This window comes from Chionomys nivalis, chromosome 9 (assembly GCF_950005125.1).
Source record: "Chionomys nivalis chromosome 9, mChiNiv1.1, whole genome shotgun sequence".
In the NCBI taxonomy this organism is placed as follows: domain Eukaryota; kingdom Metazoa; phylum Chordata; class Mammalia; order Rodentia; family Cricetidae; genus Chionomys; species Chionomys nivalis.
The window spans coordinates 81,604,047-81,626,728 of record NC_080094.1 but is presented as its reverse complement, the minus strand read 5'-3'; the positions used below and the strand labels follow the sequence as shown (position 1 = coordinate 81,626,728).

The 22,682-nt window shown below is 50.1% G+C and overlaps 1 protein-coding gene across 1 annotated transcript in view; it reads left to right on the top strand.

Moving 5' to 3' along the window:
• Window positions 1-16,874, top strand: part of Syt13 (synaptotagmin 13) — a 39,213-nt gene extending 22,339 nt beyond the window's left edge. The window contains exons 2-6 of the mRNA XM_057781575.1: window positions 2,976-3,201; window positions 5,305-5,439; window positions 7,662-7,963; window positions 12,518-12,647; window positions 14,530-16,874. Coding sequence (XP_057637558.1) covers window positions 2,976-3,201; window positions 5,305-5,439; window positions 7,662-7,963; window positions 12,518-12,647; window positions 14,530-14,834 — 1,098 coding nt within the window. The 3' untranslated portion in view covers window positions 14,835-16,874. The remainder of the gene's footprint in view (window positions 1-2,975; window positions 3,202-5,304; window positions 5,440-7,661; window positions 7,964-12,517; window positions 12,648-14,529) is intronic.
• The last annotated feature ends 5,808 nt before the right edge of the window (window positions 16,875-22,682 follow it).

Here is a 22,682-nt window from a genome sequence, read left to right as displayed (position 1 = left end):
TCCTGAATCTGTGTCTCTCCTGCCTAGCTCCACATGGACAGACAGACATCCATGCCTATATGCTGAATGGAAGCCTCTCTGAACACTTTTCCTGACTTACTGGCACCCACTATCTCAAGTCCCTATCCTGGACTTCAGGGACAGGGAGATCAGAAGTCGTGGTTCTGAGTGATACCTTTCCACCTCCACCTGGGAGCAGGTGTGCCTGCAGGGTCTTTTCCACCTTCACCTGGGAGCAGCTGTGCCTGCAGGGTCTTTTCCACCTCCACCTGGGGGCAGCTGTGCCTGCAGGGTCTTCTCCACCTCCACCTGGGGGCAGCTGTGCCTGCAGGGTCTTCTCCACCTACACCTGGGAGCAGGTGTGCCTGCAGGGCCTTCTCCACCTCCACCTGGGAGCAGGTGTGCCTGCAGGGCCTTTACCACCTCCACCTGGGTGCAAGTATTTCTGCAGGGCCTTTTCCTCAACATTTCCTTCCTCTCAGACATTTTTCTTCCCTTCACAAACCTCTCTCCCAGGCTCCCTCGGTTTGCTCTCAAACGCTTTTCTTTAACTTGGGCACTGAGGTTTCAGCTATTCGACAAGCAACGGAAAGATGTTTTTTTAACATTTATTTATTTCTTTGTGTATGTCGGGGGGGCACAAATGCCACCGCGCAGGTGTGGAGATCAGAGGACAGCCCATGGGAGTCAACTCTTTCCTTCCATTATGTGGGTTCTGAGACTTGAACTCAGGTTTCAGGTTTGGCAGCAAACGACTTTACCCAGTGAGCCATCTCAATGGCCCTGAAACAGGGTTCTGAAATGCAGAATAAGGTGGCTAACTGATGCTTTTATGTTCTAAAGACTTGAGTTACTGACAGAAGCTCTTCTCCCAAGCTTGGGCCACTAATCATTCTTGCAAAAGGTCAGTTTGCCCTCCAGATAAGTGTGGGAACTGTAGACTGGGTACAGAGAGATTCCCGAGGGACAGAGTCCTGCCCAAGGCCGAGTGGACCCTGGGCTGATGACCTCTGAGAGGCGTGTCTACAGTTTGCCATACTCTGGGTTGCAAGGCAAAGATTTATAACTCAAACCCGCTCCAAGAGTAGGAACAGCATCAGTGAGCTTGCTGAGGTGGCCAGAGTGTGGGTGGACTTGGTGACCAAGTTATGTTGACATCAGAGATTCTTTGTCCCTCCGCCCTCCGTGCCTGCTGTTGGCTTTGTTGACTCATCTTGCAGTCACAAGACAGGACCATGTGATTTCTGCCTAGTGGGGATGCATCCTGTCTGCTGGAGAACATGCCTTCCATAGTATCCGGGCTGACTTCCCTAGGACAGGTGACTCCAAAGCCAGACTAGGAAAAGTCACAGAGGTAATGCAGTGGCTAGGAGTATCAGAGCAAGCAATCCCACCCCCAGGGCTGAGGATGGCCCTAGACAAGCAGGCAATATGTGTGAAAACATGGCTGGAGGGGAGTCAGGATGGGCGCTTGTCTTTTTGCTCTAAGGTAGGCTAGAAAGCAGACCCTGACTCTGAGAAGGGCCCCATGGAGGACATCATTAATCCTGGAGCCAGTGATGAGTCCCCCCACCAAAACCACAGCTCAGTCAGCCAAGAATCAAACCCACAAACTAAACCCAGTCCTTCTATAAAACAATTGAGCTGGAATAAAATCAAATCAAACAGGAGCATGTTCCCCAGGTCACCCAAATAGCCTCACTTCTGGTCCCCATACGCGGCAGACAGGCTGGCTCTATGTCCAAGATAGCTGGGTAGTCTCTGGGTGTTTTGTGGGGCTGAGGTAGAACACCTGAGGCTGGACCAGGGTGCTGCAATTGCCATTTGATCACTAGCAGTGGCCGAATGACAACAGATACCAACAGGCAAATGGTATCAAATCTGGTCTAAGTTTCTAGTGTGGTGGTTCTCAACCTGTGGGTCGCAGCCCCTTTAGGAGGCATCAGAAGACACAGATATTTACAACTCATAACAGTAACAAAATTAAAGCTACTAAGTAGAAACAAAAATAACATTATGGCTGGGGTCCCCACAACATGAGGAACTGTATTAAAAGGGTTGCAGCACTTGGAAAGTTGAGAACCACTGCTCTAGTGACTTCCTGTGGCTGTGAGTGCTTCTGAGCCTCAGTTTCCCCACTTCTACACACCTCCCTCCTTCAAGGTCAAGGTCAAGCTTCCGGTCTATAATTGCCTGGGGCTCACACGCTGCCCTGCCTTTGACCTGCAGTTGACAGCAGTGATGTCTCCTCCTCAGTCAGACGGCTCACGATTTACTTCTGTTGTTTGGGCTATTTCTCCCAAGGACAGTGTCACCTACCTCTTTACAACCTGAAGCAGCAGCATAGAGGGGCAAAGTGACCTGCCCGAAGGGCCCAGCTCTGAATCAGGAGCAAGTCAAGACCTAATGATGCACTCATGGGTCTGACACCCTAAGGCCACCACTGGGCCACCAACAGCTAAAACATAACAGGGAGGCCAGTGCTGGGAGCTAAAGACCCGATGTGGTGAGGAGGGGCGGGTAGAGTTTAGATGGAGGGTGGGTGGGTCAGAGGTGGCCTTTGGGGCCTCAGAAGGGGAGTGGGCAGATTTGCGCTGTGTGAGAGAGCAGTGGATCAGGCGGGACGAGCTCTTGCAGGTCACCACAGAGTGTCTGGATTTTGTAGGCGAGAACCAACCACTGGCACACCTCAGCCAGAGGAAGGGGATGGAGAGATGGAGGAGAGAGGGGCGGGCACAAAGGAGGGTGCATGGAGAAGCATGATGACACCCAGGGATGGCTGAGTGTGACACCTCCCAAGGTGGTTGGAAGTGACATCTCCCCTTCCCAGGCTGTGCTATCTGAGGTAGAATGGGAACAGACCTCCCATCCGGCCTCCTACAAACAGTCAAGCCCTCACTTCTCCTTGGGGTGGAAATGGTCCCCACCATGCCCTTCTGCTCACATCAACTAACCAGCTGTGTCCGCCTTTGCAGTTCAACGTTGAAAAGTCCACAGAGCCTGTCCAGCCCCGACCTCTTCTGAAATTCCCGGATATCTATGGTCCCCGGCCAGCTGTGACAGCCCCAGAAGTCATCAACTATGCAGACTACACTCTGGGGACCACAGAGGAGTCTGCTGCACCTGCCAGCCCCCAGGCCCAGAGTGACAGTCGCCTCAAGAGGCAGGTCACAGAGGAGCTGTTCATCCTTCCTCAGAATGGTAGGAATCCCTGGCCCTGGAGGGCAACACAGGGGGTAGGGAGGGGCTTGCCAGTGTCTTCTGATACGGTGTGTGACCTGCCAAGGTTGTCCAGAGTCCTGGTGTGGTACAGCAGGTGAACCCCACTGTCTGACATCCAGCTTCCTGCGAGAACTGAGAAGTCTCCTTCTGATCTTACTGGGTGATTACATAAGGGATAGAAAACATCAAGGTTAGACACAAGCTTCTGAGTTATGCTTAATCCTCTGCTGTTTTACACGCTTGCTGTGTGCCCTTGGACTTGCTGTCTCTTTGGGATATCATCCTCATTAATAAAGTGGGATCATGTTATCCCACTGTCAAATGTATGTAAATAATGGTAAAGTAAATGCTTGAAGCAGGGCTTAGTACAAAGCATCAAAACACATGGCTAGCATTATTGTCCCTATTCTCCTATGGGCATCAGCCTTCAGAGGGCAGCACCCATAGGTGGCCGGCATGATGCCAGCCAGAGGAATAGCAGGGGATCTGAGAGACACAGGCCTTAACCCACAGGAATCCAGAACATTCTAAGAGAGACAGTCCGAAGACTAAGAAGGTGGCCAGTCCTGTGGTCCGGGTTTGCTGCATGTGGCAATGCAGGAAGCAGCAGCTTTGACGGTGACCTGGGCTTAGGTGGATTCCTGCTGGCCAGTGGGAGATGGCCTGCCACAGGGGCCAGCCGTTCACATTAGCCTGACTTTTCAGGAACCACCTCAATCTGCGCTGCAAATGGGCCAGTATCCAGGCTCTCCCGCCCACATTTTAAGTAGATTCAAGTTTGAAGTCTTGAGAGGGAAAGTCAGGCAAGACTCTGACAGGGGTGAGTATTCTTGGGGGTGGTTCCCACAGTCAGAGCCTCTCTCGGGTGCCCCGATTGCTCGATGCTTGGGTGAAACCAGGATGGAACCTTCCACCAAAGGAAGCCGTGCCCAGCTGCAAAGAATTCAGCACACATCACACATGGACTCCTTTCTTCCTTTTCCTTCCCATTCATAGGGCAGCAGCCTGGTCCTGATCCATAGGCAGCTAGCAGCCTTGACCACTTCAGCCAACATCCCCATGATGCACTGTGCTCGACCCCCTCAGCCCCACTGCTCTCCTACCACACCACAGTACTCAGCACCCCACGTCTAGAGAAGGAGTCCATCCTTGCTGCTCACGTGGCACTGTCCCTTGGTCACTCAGCAAAGACGACTGCAGAGTGAGCTTGCAGATGCTGCCCTGAACAGAGATGCCAGATGAGTGGGGTTTGGGTCTGGGTTCTCAGGCTGAGGCTGCCTGAGCACCAAGAGCTCTAGGTACCATTAAGTGCCTTCTCATCCAGTCTGCGGCAATGGCCTCAGGATGGCTTTGGAAGCCAAGAGCATCCTGCACACATGTGTGTCTTGGTCAGTCTGGTCCCTGGAGGATGGTGTGCAGGAGAAATCTAATAATGAGCCCTTGGGGGACATTAATGACCCTCTAGAGTCCTGCCCTCTGATTCATTCCAAAAATCAGCAGTTAGGTCCTGGTTACTTACCGTGTTGTCTGTGGCAGCCACTGTGGCTTCTTAATTCTCCTTTTAGATTCTTTCACACATTAGACTCCAGCTCATGAAAGGGGTGGAGCCAGCAATACTGACAGTTTTATTGGTGGTTTTAGGACTTTCTCCATTAAATGTAAGGTCCTCCATGCGTGCAGCAAATGTTGATTGCACATAAGTTAAAGTCAAAGCCTCCATCCTTGCCACTGGCATCTACCCTGGAGTTATTCTTTGCTTTTATCTCCACCTGTCCATTCCTGTGAGATCTGCCCACAATTCCATCCTCCACCAGAACCACCAAACAGGCAGTGACCACTTTCCTTGTGGAAAGCTCACTACAGTCCAAGCACAGAGCCTCCCCTAAAGGACATTCAGCTACTATGTGGCAGTGTAAATACGGCACCAACATATTGACCACTGGACCCCAACAATCCCTTGAGGTGCTTTGTCCATAGCCTCCTTTTGAGACAGTTTTGGGCTTAGATGGCAGAGATGACATGATACCACCAGGGAAGCAGAACCCCAACATGATGACCATGGCTGCTCTGTCTATCTTCCAGGTGTGGTGGAAGATGTCTGTGTCATGGAAACCTGGAACCCAGAGAAGGCTGCTAGCTGGAACCAGGCTCCCAAACTCCACTTTCGCCTGGACTATGACCAGAAGAAAGCCGAGCTATTTGTGACTAGCCTGGAAGGTGCCATTTTGTGTGTTTGGCTGGGATTCGTGTGTGCCCTGTTGGCGGGATGGGAGGGTCTGCAGCTGGAGCAAGCAGGGATTCATGTGTGCCCTGTCCATGGGACGGGAGGGTCTGCAGCCAGAGAGAGCAGGGATTCGTGTGTGCCCTGTCCATGGGATGGGAGGGTCTGCAGCTCATCACTTGGCCACACTTTGTTGCAAGGGATCCTCGGAACTGTGGCCAGGCAGGCTGCCTAAAGCACGGGGAAGTAGGTGATTGATGAACAGCTAGCAGCCACTGCCAGCGATGCCTTTGACACTCAACAGGGGTTTGTGCCAGGCAGAAACAGTCTTTCAAAAGTCAGAAACATTTCTGAGAACTTTCCCAAGAATTGGGTAGTTTGTCCTGGGGGCCGCTATACAACAAAGCTAAAACTGTACAAAGAAATGAGGGCTCATGATGGGGTCAGCTGTGCTGTGTGTCTGTTCCTAATTTCTCTTGTTTCCATGTTAGCCAACTTTCTATCACTGTGTGAAAATCCCAAGGGGCGGGCATGTAGAAGGAGGCGAGGTCTCTTTACACTAGCAATTCCAGAGGTTACATTCAGCCCATGGTCAACATTGTTGCCTTTGGGTGTGTGGTGACCTGAGCATCACAGTAGACAGAGCGCCATGGCAGAGGGTACACACTGAGCAAAGTTGCCCACCTCACAGCCACAAGGGAGCAGGGGGTGGGCAGCGTCCGGTATCCTCTTCAAGAATATGCCTGTGGCCGATCTCCTTCCACCAGCTCCCACCTCCACAGAGCGCCATCAGTCACGGCCTCTGCAGCACATTTTAGGATCCAAACTTGCCTCAGTTACTCATCTGCTTGCTGTGGTGAAATACCCTGACAAAAGCAATGGAATGAGGAAGGAGCCATTTGGCTCACAAGTTCCTGGACACCTGTCTGTTGCGTCCCATGGTGGAGAAGTTATGGCAGCTGGATCTTGAGGCAGCTAGTCACACCGTGTCTGCAGACATGAAGCAGAGATAGATGAACTCTGGGGCTCCCTTTTTTTATTCAGCCTAGGACCTCAGTGTGAGGTGTCCCCCACAATTAGGGTGGGTCTTCTGGATCTAAAGCTCCCTCCTGGAAATGCCAGGAGGTTTGTTGCCTAGTTGACAAAGCTGTTACATACTACCTATCAGTTTTGTGTTGAACTTGGTCCTGGGGATAGAAATCAGGGCTTCAAACATACTGAATCGGTGTTCTACCTCTGAGCTTTCCCTCAGCCTCTGGTTTCCTTTCTTGAGTGAGAATTTCCCCTCTTTATAGTTGTTTAAGATGTTTAAACACTTCCATGTACTTTAGCCCATTTGGGCCTCAGGAAAGTACCATTTTACAGATTAGAAAACTGAGTTCTGGACTCTCCTATGAGGGGTCGGCGTGGTAGAGTGGGCACACAGTGTGGGAGACCCAGACCCCTTTCCTGGTAAGGTTAAAGACCAAAGCCAACTGGTCTAGCCAGATGCCTGCTAAGGGATTCACACAAGTGCTGCAGTTGAATTCCTAACTGTCCCAAAAGGGGCATGTGGCTAACACTTGCTCCCCAGCCCTTTGGCCTCTTTCTCTCCTCTCATTTGTTTCCTGGCCATGACGTGAACTCTTCTGCTCAGTCATGTGATTCCTCCGTGGCATGCTGTCTCACAAAGCAATGTAGCTGCTGATATCAGGGGCTAGAGTTTCTGAAACCTCAAGTCCAAGTAAACCTTCTCACCTTATAATTGGGTTCTTTATAAGGTGATTCTCCCGGATGTTTGTCATGGTGTCAGAAAGCTGACAGACACAGTCCACAGTGGGACGCATTGAAAACATCAAGGTGGAGAATCGAGGCAGCGGCCGGTGATTCGGATCACAAGTGACTGTGTGGGAAATATTTAAAACACAGAAACAAATGAGTCACAGCATTGGTAGCTATCCTAACAAAAGCTCTTCAGGACCTTGGCACCAATGGGGACATTTCTGAATCTTGAGGTCAGAGGGGATCTAGACAGTGCCTCTTGTCCCGATTATCCAGTGAAAATTCATCCCTCATGATGTCCTAGTTTAAAAACTTTCCCTACAAGACATTTGCACAGTGACAGAATGTAGTGGTCACCCCAGCCCAGGTTATCTGTGTTCTGCAGCCCTGTCTGGGGATCTACTCCCCACAACCCCCAGGAAGTCCCAGGTCTGTCTTGTTCTGTCTTTGCCTGCAGCTGTCACCAGTGACCATGAAGGAGGTTGTGACTGTTACATCCAAGGAAGCGTGGCTGTCAAGACCGGCTCTGTGGAGGCACAGACGGCCCTGAAGAAACGGCAGCTGCACACGACCTGGGAGGAGGGCCTAGCCCTGCCCCTGGGTGAGGATGAGCTCCCCACAGCCACCCTGAGGCTCACCTTACGGACCTGTGACCGCTTCTCCCGCCATAGTGTGGTTGGGGAACTCTGCCTGGGCCTGGATGGAACATCTGTGCCCCTGGGAGCAGCACAGTGGGGTGAGCTGAAGACCACAGCAAAGGTAGGGTTTTCGACCAGAAAGAACTGGCTGGGGGGGGAGGGGGAGAACACCGAGATGATGAAACAAGCCGCAGAGACATTCTTATCTCAGGCAAAAGGCAGCTTGGGCTCTTGATCAGAGGCTGGAACAGATTTGTGGCCCAGAACTTGGGGTTCCTGGTATCCATTCCAAGGAGTGCCTCTTACTGTCCAAAGACACCCCTGCCGCCAGGAGCAGCATCATGGTGAGGGCAGCAACAGTTACCACGCTATCCAGTCATGGTTCTTAGGCTCCTCTCAAGCTTTGCCTTGCAGCGGTGGAAGGAAACCCAGAGCCCTCTGCTCTCAGCACAGCCGTTGGCTGCTGGCAGCCCGTCTGAGACAGGTGGTACAGATGGCTAAGACGAGCCTATGCGTACTCTGATGGAGAGCTCTGCAAGGCCTGGTGGGCACGAGTTGGCACTGTGAAGACCAGAGTGCAGTCAGTGGTTTGCACAGATACTATTCTGAAATGGTGTCTGCTGTGCAGGCTGCTGAAACGCTAGGCTCCTTGGGGAACAAGCCATGATCCCCACAGGCCGTGACGGCACGGGGTCAAGGCACAGCAGGGATGGCATATAAGGACTCAGTGTCCATCCAAGATCCTGCCACTGAGGAGCCTCTGGAGAACTTCTGATAACGACCTGTCAGTTAGTTGATCTCTAGCAGTAAGATGTGCCCAACCTTTTGACATTGAGACATGATGTTGTTACAACGGTCACTATCAAGAACCATGAAATCAAGTCTTATAAAAAAAATCACAAAATAATCTTAGAGTGTTTTAAGTGAGTTTAAGGTTTTGTGTTGGACAGCCTTCACAACAGCCCTTGGGTCATGGGTCTGCATGCAGCCGTGGAACACAGGCTGGGCCAGCCTTGATCAGCTTGCAAGGCCCACAAAGTTGCAAGTCTTGCCCATCACCCTTTCTGGATAAAACAAGTTGTCAAGCTGCTCATAAAGACACCATTTCTGTGTAGCCTTCTCCGTGGCTCAGCTCAGGGGGTTAGCATCATCCGGGCAGTCACTTTGCAGTCCGGGCAGGTGAGGGCAACGCTGTGAGCACCCTGTCTGTATCCAGGGGGATCTCAGGCTGATATGGCTAGGAGTCCACACAGCATCAGCAGACAAGACAGGGCACATAGCTCGGTCTCAACGGCGTGCTCTTCTGATTCATCCGGGGCACTTTTCTCAACTGCCATCACCTGCCAGAGGAGGTGACAGGCAGGGGTCACCTATGTAAGTCTGGACTGTAGGAAGCAGAGGGCACTCCACTCCTTACTTGCTTCTCTCTGGGTCGTCATTTCTTCAGAGCCCTGCTTTTCTGTTATTTTTTTCCCTCAGCTTGGAAAATTGATAGGAATCTACAGCCTCCCTTTGATGCCTGTTATCTTAAAGCCTACTTTCTAATTAATATGTAATTGGGGTCACATATAGGTCACCTCTAACGGGAAAGAAGACATGTAGGTCTATTAAACTGATAAGCTCGTCTTTTCTGGAGCTTAAGAAGTTCCTCTACTAGGCAGGGGTGTTTTGGCATGACCCCAGAAGGGCTGAAACGAACCTCACCAAGACAGAAGGCCTGTGTGTCTTGCCTGCTTCTGTCCATTCCCCGGAAGACAGTAATCACTCATTGCAAAAGTACCTCACTTAACCCCTACTGTGTCCCAGGCAGGACGCCACAACGGTCCTCAGGCGCGTCCATCTTAATGTCACCACTCTTCTTGCGGCTGTCACCGCTCCACAGCCAGCCAGGCAATCTCTTTCCCTCTGGGCAGGGTCGGGGGAGGCATCAAGCTGCAGGCCGGGTCAGGAAGCCCCATCCAGATAGAATGAAGGCTGATTTGAAACTGATAAAGGAATCTACAGTTATTGCGCCTCTGATGGTTTTTTTCTTTTTTGGGGCTTGCATGGGTTAACAGAGGTGGCAACAATGCCCCAGTTCCAGCCGGAAGACATTTAGCCAAAACAGGCGTGTGCGTCACTAGGGACAACAGAGCACCGCACTCTGAGGGCAGCTTGGATTGATTCATTGAGCATCGAGGAGAAAAGGAGGTGGGGGAGAGGAGGAAGAGGATGGAGAAGAAAGTGGCTAGCTTTTTGTTTGTGGTGCTTTGAGCATCTGGACCCGGCTAGGTGGCACTGCAGGTCCTTTGTACGCCGACATCCACACGGCTGGTCCTGGTTTTCACTCATACACATGTGAGGATGCAGGCTGGCTCTGTGAGGAGCAGAAGGCTCAGGCGTGGTCATCTGTAACACAGCCCAGATCAGCTGTGGCGCCCTGCCCCTGGCTCTGTGAGGAGCAGAAGGCTCAGGTGTGGTCGTCTGTAACACAGCCCAGGTCAGCTGTGGTGCCCTGCCCCTGGTTCTGTGCTTGGCACCTGTCCCCAGACCTCAGTGCCTCTGCTGTAAAATGAGAGCACTAGGGAGACCGGCACCCAGGAAGCCAGAGCAGTGACCTGGGGCTTGGACTCCCTTAGAGCAGACTTCATAGGAGTCTCAGATTTGCTATGTCATAGCTGCTGACCAAGTGGTAACCAGCCCCCTTGGCTTTCCTGCCGAGAGAGAATGAGAACTTCAGTGCCCTTCTCAAGGTCACTGCCAAGATTAAGAGAGATGTCTGAAATTTTTCTGGCAAATTTTTATTTTGTGTCCAGTGTGTGCCTGATGTCAGGTGCTGTGCAATGAACCTGTAGTCTAGGGGACAGGCCACATGCTTGCATGGGCACAGTGTTCTTTGTTTAATAGACCCGCATTCATGTCAGCCCGAGAGTCCCAAACTCCCAGATCAGCTTGTCATGTGACTAGCACCCTATATCTGATTAAACTTCTACTGGAACCTCAAGCCCATGGGCTGCCTTTGGGCACCTCGGCAGACCAGGCTTGACCACCAGCTTCCTCAAGGAGTTCAATCAGCAAAATCGCGAAGAGGGCAGAGCAGGACGCTTGTTCCCCTGAAATGCATCAGGAGGGTGTCAAGTCTAGCAACCTCCTAGGATGTCCTGACAGTAGCTCCCAGGTGACGCAGGACCGGCAGTCATGGGGACGAAGGTGTGGGTGATGTTATCTTGCTTCTCTGCAGGACAGTCACTACTGCTTTGTGGGGTTCAGTTCCAAACATGAAGTAATGGCCTGCAGTTTCCCCATTTCTTAGAATTAGAAACAACTCAAAAATGGAGGGTCAGAGGAACAAACCGAAGTCAATCAGAATGGTGAATTGGCTCTGTCTTCAAGAGCAAAGGACAATTTCAAAAGTGTCCCCGAGAAGAATGAACCATTGCGGTCATGATGGAGACACTTGTCCTGGATGGAAGGCTTGCTCTGAGGCAGAGGGTATGCCCAGAACCCACAGCAGGTTTCCCAACTACAGCTGGGTCCCATGCCAGTGTGACTGAAGGAGGTTAAGGGTTCTGTGACCACCCCCCAGTGACCTCAGTGTTGGGCAGGGAAGGGGCTCCCTGAATCCCCTCACTGTGCAGCAAGAAAGGACAAAATCTGACTACTAAGGCTGGGCCACAGGGCAGGAAGGGTTCCTTCAAAAGACTCACTTCAACATTTCTCACTCCTGCGGGAGGCTGATGGGCGACATTGGAAGCCAGCATATGGGTGGACAGAGACAGAGTGCCGGGGAGCTTCCAAGACTAGGGCTCATGCCTCCTCCAACTACACTGCTGCTATTTGGTCCTTGCCCAGCCGTCCCTGCTGCCCCTCGGGCTTGTGCTGATGTTGGTATCCTGTAAACATTAGGATAGCCACTTCATTGGTGATGTTGGCCCGCAAAGCCGGAGTTACCTTTTCCAACAAAGAAATGGACAGCTTGGGACTGGGGAAATGGCTCGGCAGTTGAGAGCGCCTACCACGCCTAGCAAGGATCCAAGTTCCAGCCCTCATGTTGAGTGACTCAGAGCTGCTTGTGACCCCAACTTCAAGGGATCTGATGACCAGCACTCACATGTGCACATGCCTACACATGCTCAAAAATGAGTGAAATCAAGGCAGGGGATAATTCTATGCCTCCAGGAGCCTGATGGGTCCACGCTGATACTCTGAATCCGGGTTTCCTAGGACCCTTCCTGCCCTCAATGTAGCCTGAGGGGAGGCTGTTTTCTGTTTGTAAGTTGGAGTTAAAGAGGTAACATGTGCAGATCATGGTGGCTCATGCCTAATCTCGGCACTCTGGAGGGAGAGACAGGCAAATCTCTGTGAATCTGAGGCCACTTAGTGTACATAGTGAGTTCTGGCCCAGTCGGGGCTGCATAGTGAAGTCCTGTCTCAGACAGAGAGAGAGAGAGAGAGAGAGAGAGAGAGAGAGAGAGAGAGAGAGAGAGAGAAGAGAAAAAGAAAACATACAGTAGACCAAGACACACAGCTCCCGTCTTCCAGACCCACTTACCTTGTGCCGTGGTAGACAAACTAACCTTAGGCAAATGGATCCTGGAATATCTGTGGGGTACGAAGGCAGTGTGACTCTAGTCTCAGCTTCAGTTGATGGGTCAGAAGCCAGGCTGACGTGCAATCCCTTACCTCCTGTTTTCAGGAGCCATCCGCAGGGACCGGGGAGGTCCTTCTGTCCATCAGCTACCTCCCAGCTGCCAACCGCCTCCTGGTGGTGCTCATTAAAGCCAAGAACCTCCACTCCAATCAATCCAAGGATCTTCTGGGCAAGGGTAAGTTTGACTGCAGGGAGACAGGTGGGGGGTCCCAGCTCTGGGATGCGTGCAGAAGGCGGTGGAATCCAGCATAAAATGGAGATGGGTGAACAAGAAGCTGGTAAGTGTTCAGCTGTGGGGTCACCCTCAGCATCTGCTGCACAGGGTGCACACTCGTGCCTTTACATTCTCTCGGATACCTGCTAGAGTTCCCATATGCTCCCAGTCTCTTCTCTGCTCCAAGCCTTGGCCACGCTGAGCATGGGTGACAGCAGTTGATTTGTGGCTATGGGGGTAAAGTGTGGGGCTTGAGGAGCCTAGAGCAAGATGCCCACATAAGCCTCTTCATAAAAGCCCATAGGTTTCGGGTTGCCTTCTGATACCTGGGCACATGGGGACTGAGCAGGCTCTCCTAGCAGCAGGAATGGGCCGGGCCATGCCTACACACAAAGCAAACTATCAGCAACAACAGAAATCATCGTTATGTATAAAGAGTTACAATACAGATTTGCCTGTCTATTCCTGACAGGTCCCAGGCAAATAAAATCCATAGGGTTGGTGTTGTAGCCCTGAGTCAGAGGTAGATGCCTCCCTTCATCCCTTCCAGTCAATTCTGGCTTGCTTTTTTTTTTTTTTTTTTTTTTTATAGCTCCTATCAGGACCATTACAGAAGAGCACTTTGCCTCTGAAATATCTCTGTAGAAATAACAAACTAACCACCCCAGGGGTGCTAACGATAGCAATAAATACAAAGTAACAATTATTCTCACATTAGCTTGGGCAACCTTGACTAATGAGAAGAAATTGTCCTAAGCTGTGTTAACTTGCCTGCTGATGTATGAATTTCCTGGGACCTGGGGGCAGAGAACCCGCTTTCACCCTCTCCATGGGAAATCCATGTCCTTAAGTAAAACTTAGAGAAAAGACCAGTGACCAGAACTCAGGCAGCCACCGTCTTAGGGACACAAAGTCTTGACTGGAGACTGAAGAAGATGAGCATGGGGAGGACATGATTTTTCTGGTCTGATTTGAAATCGAACTGGAGGACACCTAAGTCTTTGTCCCTGACTTGGTTTGTCAAGTCATTTAAAAGGACTTATGGCCAAAGTGGTTCCCAGAGGCCCTCTGACATGCCTCGGTCTGAGCCACCCACCCAGCTCATATGTTTTGTGACAGGCTACGGATTTCTAATCTGAAAATCAAAATCCAGTAAATGTTAACATCTGAACTCTCCCGACCACTAGTGGTGAATTCTATTAAAAAACAAAACAAAAAACCCATTTGATTTTATGTTGTATAAAAGAATCTTCAAGCTGTATGTATAAGCTGCATGTGAAGGCCTGGAATTTCAGCTCCTGTAAAGGCAGGAAGATCTCAAGTTTCAGGCTTGTGTGGGCTGCAGAGGAAGTTCAAGACCAGTTGGAGTGGCATAGTGCAACCCTTCTCTAGATCAAAAAGAAAAAGAAAGCTGGGGATTTTGTTCAGAGGTAGAATGCTTGCTTAGTATGTGTAGGGCCTTAGGTTCAAGGGAAAAAAAGAATCATTATGAATTTTATGCTTACACTTGAGTCCCATCCCCAAGATTCCTTGTAATATATTTTCAAGTATTTCCCAAGTCTGAAAAATGCCCCAAATCAATAAGGTTTATAGTCCCATACTTTACAGATAAAGATACTCAACTTATATGGTAGGTCTCTCACATTCTAGTGCAAATTACAGATGTGGCAATGTTGTCTCTCTTCCTAAATCTAGACCATCTAGTAGATACTTAATACCTGTTGGGTAAATACATGGTCCAGGGGAGGTGTAAGGAACATCAGAAAAGAGCATTGTTCCAGGTGCCATCAGAACCCCGCAGCTCACCTCCCCCTCATCTTCTTTCTCCTGTACTCTTCCCCAGATGTCTCTGTCAAGGTGACTTTGAAGCACCAGGCTCAGAAGCTGAAGAAGAAACAGACAAAAAAGGCCAAGCACAAGATCAACCCCGTGTGGAATGAGATGATCATGTTTGAGCTACCGGATGACCTGCTGCGGGCATCCAGTGTGGAGCTGGAGGTGCTGAGCCAGGGAGAGGGGGGCCCGAGCTGTGAGCTGGGTCACTGCAGCCTAGGCCTGCACGCCTCGGGCTCTGAGCGCAGTCACTGGGAGGAGATGTTGAAGAACCCACGCCGGCAGATCGCCATGTGGCACCAGCTGCACCTGTAGCCGGCTGCCTGCCACCAACCTGGTCCTTCTTGGTCACCGTCATCCTCCAGGCTCAGTGGTCAGTCCTCTCCTCCTGCCTCTGTCCACACAATGCAGACGTGCCGGCTGAAGCCAGGACCTCAATCCTCTCCTACATGTCCAGTACCGAAAAGTGAGCAGCGGCACCAGGGCAATGAGTGTGACTGGCACATGAGGGTCACTCGGAAGGCCGTGCCTTGCCCATCTGTGTTATGGACAAAGGTGCGTGTCAGGTACACTCCGTGGGCAGTCCTTGCTCATTTTAGTCTAAAGCAGCAGCTCTCAACCTGTGGCTCCTGACCCCCTTGGCAAACCTCTTTCTCCAAAAATCTTTACATCACGATTCACAACAGTAGCAAATTTAGTCATGACGCAGCAACGAAAATGATTTTCTGGTCGGAGGTCACCATGCCAAGGGGAGCTGTACTAAACTGTCTCAGACGCACTGGCTGGCCAAGGGCCTTGGGCCACTGGGGTCACACCGCATTGAGACTCTAGGTGGAATACACAGAGCATCTGTCCTGAACAAGCATGGGGACTCTGAAATCGAGAGGAGGGGCTTACTAGACCGCCTTCCCTGCTTGTCCTTTGGGAGCTCCCACCAGCCCAGCGTGAAGAAGAGAAGGCTGCTCACTCTCAATCTCCCCTTTTCTACTTTTGTTGTTTGTATCCCACTCTTGAACTGAATTGTGTGTTTTGACTGTTTTATTTAAGAAATTAGGGTGGGTTTTATTTGTTTGTTTGTTTGTTTTTTATCATACCCAGGGAACCCTTTCCCTGGCAAGCTCTGGTGGCATCTTCTGGGGTGGCTGCCACATCCCGAGGGTTAGCTGTCACGTGCACCAGTGTCATCCCCCTGCAGCTGACTCTGTGGGGCAGAGCTGTCCCTCTCAGTATGCCCATACTACAGGAGGAAGCAGCCCCGAGCTTGACCTATTCCATTCAGCTATGTGGATGAGGAGCTGGATAACAATTTAAAGAGGAAATGCAGCCTCTTAAAATGTACCTCCCTCCAGTTTGGGGAACATGTCCCTTTAGCTAGGAAATAACAAGAAGCCAGGATTGGAAATATCTTCCTTCGTTGATATTTCCAACAGATGCCCTCATTGGGAATTTAATGTAAGCGGCTGCAGGCATAGACACCTATGAGCCAGAATTCGGGTTGTCAGTTACTTCCTTGCTCTACAGCGCCTCGGTGTGGCCACCTGTAGCACAGCACCGATATCATGGGAGCCTGCTAGACCAGCTTGAGAAGACAAGCCCCTAGGCATCTAAGCAGAGGACAGTTGTCACTGCTCAACTGATGGCACTTGGTAGCTCCTCTCCAAAACCTCCTCTGTAAATTACTCCAATGTCAGACCAGTGAATTAAAAACCTTCAGTCACCTTTACATCAGCTTAACTTGTTTCTAGCCATGCCTGGGAAGCCGTCTCTGAACCAGCTGAATCTGCGTGAACAGTTGGGATCAGTGGGAAGGAACCTAAGTCTTTGCCAGGGACCACTTTCTAGCAAGAGACCAAAGCTGAGGAGAAAATAGTGTGAGAGGCCATTTCAGGCTGGGCTGCTGATGGTCAGCTAGGAGTTACCCTCAGTCCTCTGTGAGTCTCCTCCCAAGGTCTGTCTGTTGAGTGTCTGTCCACCGAGACCGTCATGTGTCTGCCCACTCTGCCCAGAGATGACTCCTGGGCGGGGAGTGGACAGTACATCACTCTAATGGAGACAGCGGATAACGGGCAGCCGTGAGTGCAGTTCGGGTGAGCTGCTCTCAGATAGAACGGGGCCCGGGGGGGGGGGGGCAACAGTCTCTGAACTGAACTGAGGTGGGGATCTCTGGAGGAGAACGTTAGTCCTGTGGTGTGTTTCTGCCTTTGGTGTTTCCTGTTGTCACATGCCGCCTGTTCATTATGCAGTCCCAAATCAAAGCACAAAAAGACGCATGAGACATCGTGGTCACATGTCTGGTCACACTTTGGAACACAGAGTCTTACAGTGGTAAATAAATCATTTCCAATGGGGTTGGCAGCCCAGTTGCTTTCTTTGTCTCTTTTCCTTAATAAGAGTCAGAAAAGAAATTGTGCATCAAGTGCCCATGAAGCACCGCCAACTTCAGTAAACCTTGAGGACCACAGCTGACTTCCCTTCTGGTGTCTTATGCCGAGAAGACCGGGGCCTGGCATTCTGATTTGTTATCACTGCATGATCGTGTGAACCCTGGAGCACTCGAGAGTGTGTGTGTGTTTCTATGCTTCACCTAAATTCTTAAATCGCACCACACTACTTTTGTTCAACACTGAAATCTTAAGTATCATGCAGACATGTGGCTCCAACCAATTTCTCCTCCACAGCTATATATTATTCATATTCTGCTATATGGATTTATCACATCCCATTTTATTGATGTACATTTAAATCCCCCCCCCCGTCCACCTGCCTCTTTTCTCCTTCTCTGCAGTTATTTTATAGGACCTGCCACTGTGAACATTCCTATGTGTGCCTTCCGTGTACATGGGTTGTTCTATGTACATGAGATTTATCTAGGAGTGAGTGAAATTGCTAGGACAAAGTGTAGGGGGGGGGAGAAAGAGAACGTGTGTGCATGTATGCTCATATGCGTGCGTGTGTGTGTGCGTGTGAGTGATGTGTGTGCACGTGCTCGTATGAGAGTGCATGCGTGTGCTCGTGTGAGAGTGTGTGCATGTGGCAGTGCGTGTGTGTGCTCGTGTGAGAGTGTGTGTGTGCATGTGCTCGTATGAGAGTGCATGCGTGTGCTCGTGTGAGAGTGTGTGCATGTGGCAGTGCATGCGTGTGCTTGTGTGAGAGTGTGTGCATGTGGCAGTGCATGCGTGTGCTCGTGTGAGAGTGTGTGTGTGCATGTGTTTGTGTGAGAGAGGGCATGTGTGTGTGTGCATGTATGTGTGTTTGTGCATTTTGACTACATTCCTTAGAAGAAATATCAGGTGGGCTTTTGTGACTCTTCATGACTTTACCCAGTACCACCATCAATGGAAGACAGAGGGCAAAGGGCCCGTGGAACCCTGCCACCCTAAGTCTTCCAGATGACCACCTCTGTGTTGGCCTCTGGAGTAAGGATCAACCCTAAATTTTAATTATTTGATTTTTTTGGAGGGTTTACTTTATTTTTGAAACAGGGTTTCTCTCACTGTTTGATTAGACTGGCCTTGAACCCACAGACATTTGCGTGCTTCTGCTGCCTGTGTGCTGGGATTAAAGGGGAATTGTAACATGGAGAGCCAGGCCTGCTTGTTGGTGTTTTCTGTCCTGCCCGGTTCCCCACAACTGTTTATCTCCAAAGAAAATCACACATAGGTCTCTATAAGTTATAAGCTGATTGGCCCATTAGCTTTAGCCTCTCACTGGCTAACTCTCACATCTTGATTAACCCATTTTTCTGATCTATGTTAGCCATGTGGCTCAGTACCTTTTTCAGTGAGGCAGATCACATCCTGCTGCTTTGGTGGTCTGGACAGGAGTGGAAGGAATCAACTTCCTCCTTCCCAGAATTCTCCTGTTCTCATTACATCATTTCTACTTCCTATCTGGTTTTCCCGCCTATACTTTCTGCCTGGCCAATCAACATTTATTTAAAACATGATTGACAGATTACAGACAATTCTCCCACACCAGGGAATGCCACCATAACTTGCTCAAAATGGAAGGTTCTTAACCAGGATCAATAACCTCTAAACAGTCATGCGATGTTTTCATGTGACTCCTTCCTTACTGTATTCTTTCTACACCCATTATTACATCCTAATGGCAACTAGGAGGCATTTGTATTTATATAATAAAATGGCCTAAGTGGGCTTTATTCCACAGAGCCACATAGTATATAGCATACATAATTCACAGGTAACTGTGGAGACAGCCTGCTAAGGCCCAAACTAGCATTTGGTATGGCTCTATGTGAGAGAGAAATGACGGAGATACTCGGTTACTATCCTTGAAATGCCCTCAACAATAAGACATGCTCCGACAGGAACAGTTGACCTCTATCTGGAGCTCTGCATCAGAGCAGAGGCCCTGCCCTCTGTGGGACACTGTCTCTGGCCACCATTACTTCTCCAAACTAGGCGATTGCCTCTAGGCCTCAGTGCCCATATCTATAGAATGAATTTTGGATTAAATGACCCCAAGACCTCTTCCAACTTTAACCTTTTGTAATTCTCTGGTTTAGATTGTGTCTTAGTTAGGGTTATTACTATGTAATAACAGCTGTGATCAAAAGCAACTTAGGGAGAAAAAGGTTTATATTTGGCTTACATATCTGAAGTCATAGTTCACTGAGGGAAGCCAATGTATACATTCAAACAGGGCAGGAACCTGCAGGCAGGAACTGATGCAGAGGCCATGGAGGGATGCTGCTAACTGGCTTGGTCCCCATGGCCTGCTCATCCTGCTTTTGTATAGAACCCAGGACCACCAGTCAAGGGTGGCACTATGTACAATGGCCTCGGCCCTCCTCATCAAACACCAATTTGGAAAATGCTCTATAGGCTTGCCTGCCTACAGACTGATCTTATGGTGGCATTTTCTCAGTTGAGGTTTTCTCCTCTCAGATGACTTTAGCTTTGTCAAGTTGGCATAAAAGTAGCAAACATGGACTGGTAACAGCTTTGTTTCACATGTTTCCTGTAGAGATAAAAGGCAGCCTACAAAGGTGGATGTCTGCTCTCTCTGCTCTGCATTGGATACAGACTTGGCATCTGCTGACCGTCTTTCTGAAGGCTATGGGTGCTCCCCCGAGTAAGCACGGTGCCCGAGGCTCGGAGGAAACTGGGTCCCATCTGTTTGGTTGCGGCTGGGTACTTATCCACCCAAGAGTACTTACTTTGTAGAACCAGCTGGATGCCAGCATTTGGGAGATCTAATTTGGAGCACGTATCCATCTCCCTCACAGCAGACCTCTATCTGCCAGGGATAAAGTTAGAAGATGGAGTGGTTGGGTGTTACCTTAGTGCTGGAGAATTGCCCCCTGCCCCCCACTCCATGAATTTTTCTCTTGCAGGTGAATCAGTTCTGGTATTAGGAAAGAGTTGTTGTCATGGAAACCAGTCTAGTGGTGACCACTGTGATTAAAGCAGAGCTTCCATGGTGTCTGGTCTTCAGCTGGGCTTTGTCACTTGTCAGAGTGGCCTCCAATTTCCTGGCACTCTTTCCAGAGGTTTTTGAGACAGCTTGTTGGCAAATGTGACTGGCAAAAAGTCCTCCTTCAGAAATCTGGTTGTTATCCAGGGACAAGTGAGGAGATCCTGCTTTTCCCAAAGAAGCAAATCAAATTTCTCTCCAGCTCCTCTCCAGTGAGACGCACAGATGCAAACTGAAGAAGGAGCCCTGGGCTCTCTCCGGGGAAGGCATGGCGGTTCCCACTCAGGCTAAGGTATAGGTTGTCCATTTCTCAGTTATTCCCAGTAATAGGAGATCATAACCCTGCTACTTCCTGGCACCTGTTCCATTCTGGTCAAAAAGGACACAACAGCAATGAAAAGATAACTGTGCACAGTGGGCCATAGCCCTGTGCTAGGCTACTCAAGTAGGCTGGGATTCGTGATTTGTCCAAGGTCTGGTGCTTCTAAGAAACTGGGGTGTTTTAATATGGTCTAGCCCTAAAGTTGGAACTCTTAAGACACACCAGTGGCCTTGCATCTTTACTTGAAGGTCATAGTCCCCAAGTATTACCTGGAACTAAAGAGCCCAAACACGAATAATCCAGAAAGAACCTGGACAATCTTTTTTCCTGGGGTATAGGAGATGCTTGGGAATTTTGCTGGGACCCTGCCCCAAGGCAAGAACAAGGAGCTCAGGCAACTTTGCCAACTGTACACAAGCTCTCACTTTACAGGCAAGGGACTGGGTCAAGGCCAGATGCAGCCAGAGATCAAGTACAGGACCCTTCTGACTGCTGAGGAAACCAAGACAGCTATGAACAATGAGGAGGAATCCAGGACTCAAGCTCTGGCCCCTGCAGGTTCCCGGCTAGGCTCCTCTGAGGAGCTGCACACAACCCTTCACCCCTTCAGCATGGTACTTGCCTACTTGGTGACAGGCACTACCCACAGGAGAATGAAACGCCTCTACTTTTCCCTCATGAGCATTCCCTCATTCTCTCTCTCTCTCTCTCTCTCTCTCTCTCTCTCTCTCTCACACACACACACACACACAGAGAGAGACACACACACAGAGACAGAGAGAGACAGACAGAGAGAGAGACAGAGAGAGAGAGACAGAGAGAGAGAGAGAGAGAGAGAGAGAGAGAGAACTATATTAGTAGACATGAAAATTCCCTACTAAAAAAGGTTGCGTTTTGCCACAACCTGCTGCCACTCTGGGAATAACTATCCCAGACATAGGGCTCAGGATATCAACTAAGGTTCTCAGATAGACAAGACACATGGTAGGGGTTGGAAGACTGTGTGATCACTAAGTGAGGACAAGATGAGACAAGGAGGCAGGCAGGGGATGGAGCACGTGGGGATGATTTCCACTGGGAAAGCCATGCGCTGTGCTGAGAAGGAGTACCATGGCCAGAGCTGCTTTTAAAAGACCACCCTAGACGCTGTCACAGGAAACTCTGCTGATCCTCAGGCCATTTCCTAAGTCGTCTCTCGGGGTGACTTCAGCTTGTCCTTTGGACCTTAGAGAGAAAAGTTTGGGGAAAGAGGGAAAGGAACGGAAGGGGTTAACCGCCTCCTCCAAGAGTCACTCTGGGGGGACTAACTTCATAGGCAAGGGCAGATGGAGATCTTTCCTTCCTTGCTTCCTGGTGACGAAATCATCGTGTTCCAGAGACTTCTACAATCCTGGGTCAGTCAGATCTGGAGGTGTTGTGTAATAATATCCTCTTAATTGAAACATTCTGCCCTAGAGAGAGGCTCCTTTAGACTCGGGAAGCAAACAATTTCCACATTTTTAGAAGTCCCTGAAACTGACTAGTTTCTCGAGGTCCCTCCCTGCCCAAGGGAATAAAAACAGCAGGAACGGGCAGATTCTGTAAATTGCACAGGAAGCTCTAGAGTTCCCGCTTTCAGAAGTTGCTCTCTGTGCTGGCATGGGCTTTTAGTGACACAACTTCACCTGTGTCCATGTAAGGAACCTCGACAGAACTGTTTCACCAAACTGAGCTGCTGTTACTTTCGTCTGTCATTGGTTTCCTCTCTAGGATGAGAAAATATCTATTCGAGTCACCGCCCCCCAAATAGTATGACACGATACAATTGGTGCCCAAACAGGGACTGATGAAACCACAGATGAGCGGGGGTGGTGGCAGTAGTGGCGGCACAGCCCCTGCAGCAGATGCTGAGACACAGAACTGAGGCTGACGGATGTAAAGATGGAGCACCTGGGGGAAGCCCTCAATATGGCAGCCCTTCCCCCATGAGGATTGGAATGCGTGTCTCCTTAATGCAGAGGTAATTGCAAGGTTGAGTAGATGGTTGACAGAATACATAAGGCTGAGCTGTCTATTGTGGGAAGCAAATCCCGGGGTGGCCATCTTCCTCTGCTTGGCAGGGAGCGGCACGTCTCCTGGATGAATGGGATCTACCTTATCCCCCAGAGGATGTGCTGTAAAGTCTCCCGAGTTAAAGATTTTCACCCAGGGTGGCTGGAGAGATGGCTCAGAGGAATAGAGCACTGGCTGCTCTTCCAGAGGTCCCGAGTTCAATTCCCAGCAACCACATGGTGGCTCACAACCATCTGTAATAAGATCTGGTGTCCTCTTCTGTACTGCAGGATACATGAAGGAAGAAACCTATATACATAATAAATAAAAATCTTTAAAAAAAAAAAGATTTTCACCCAGACTGGGCCTTT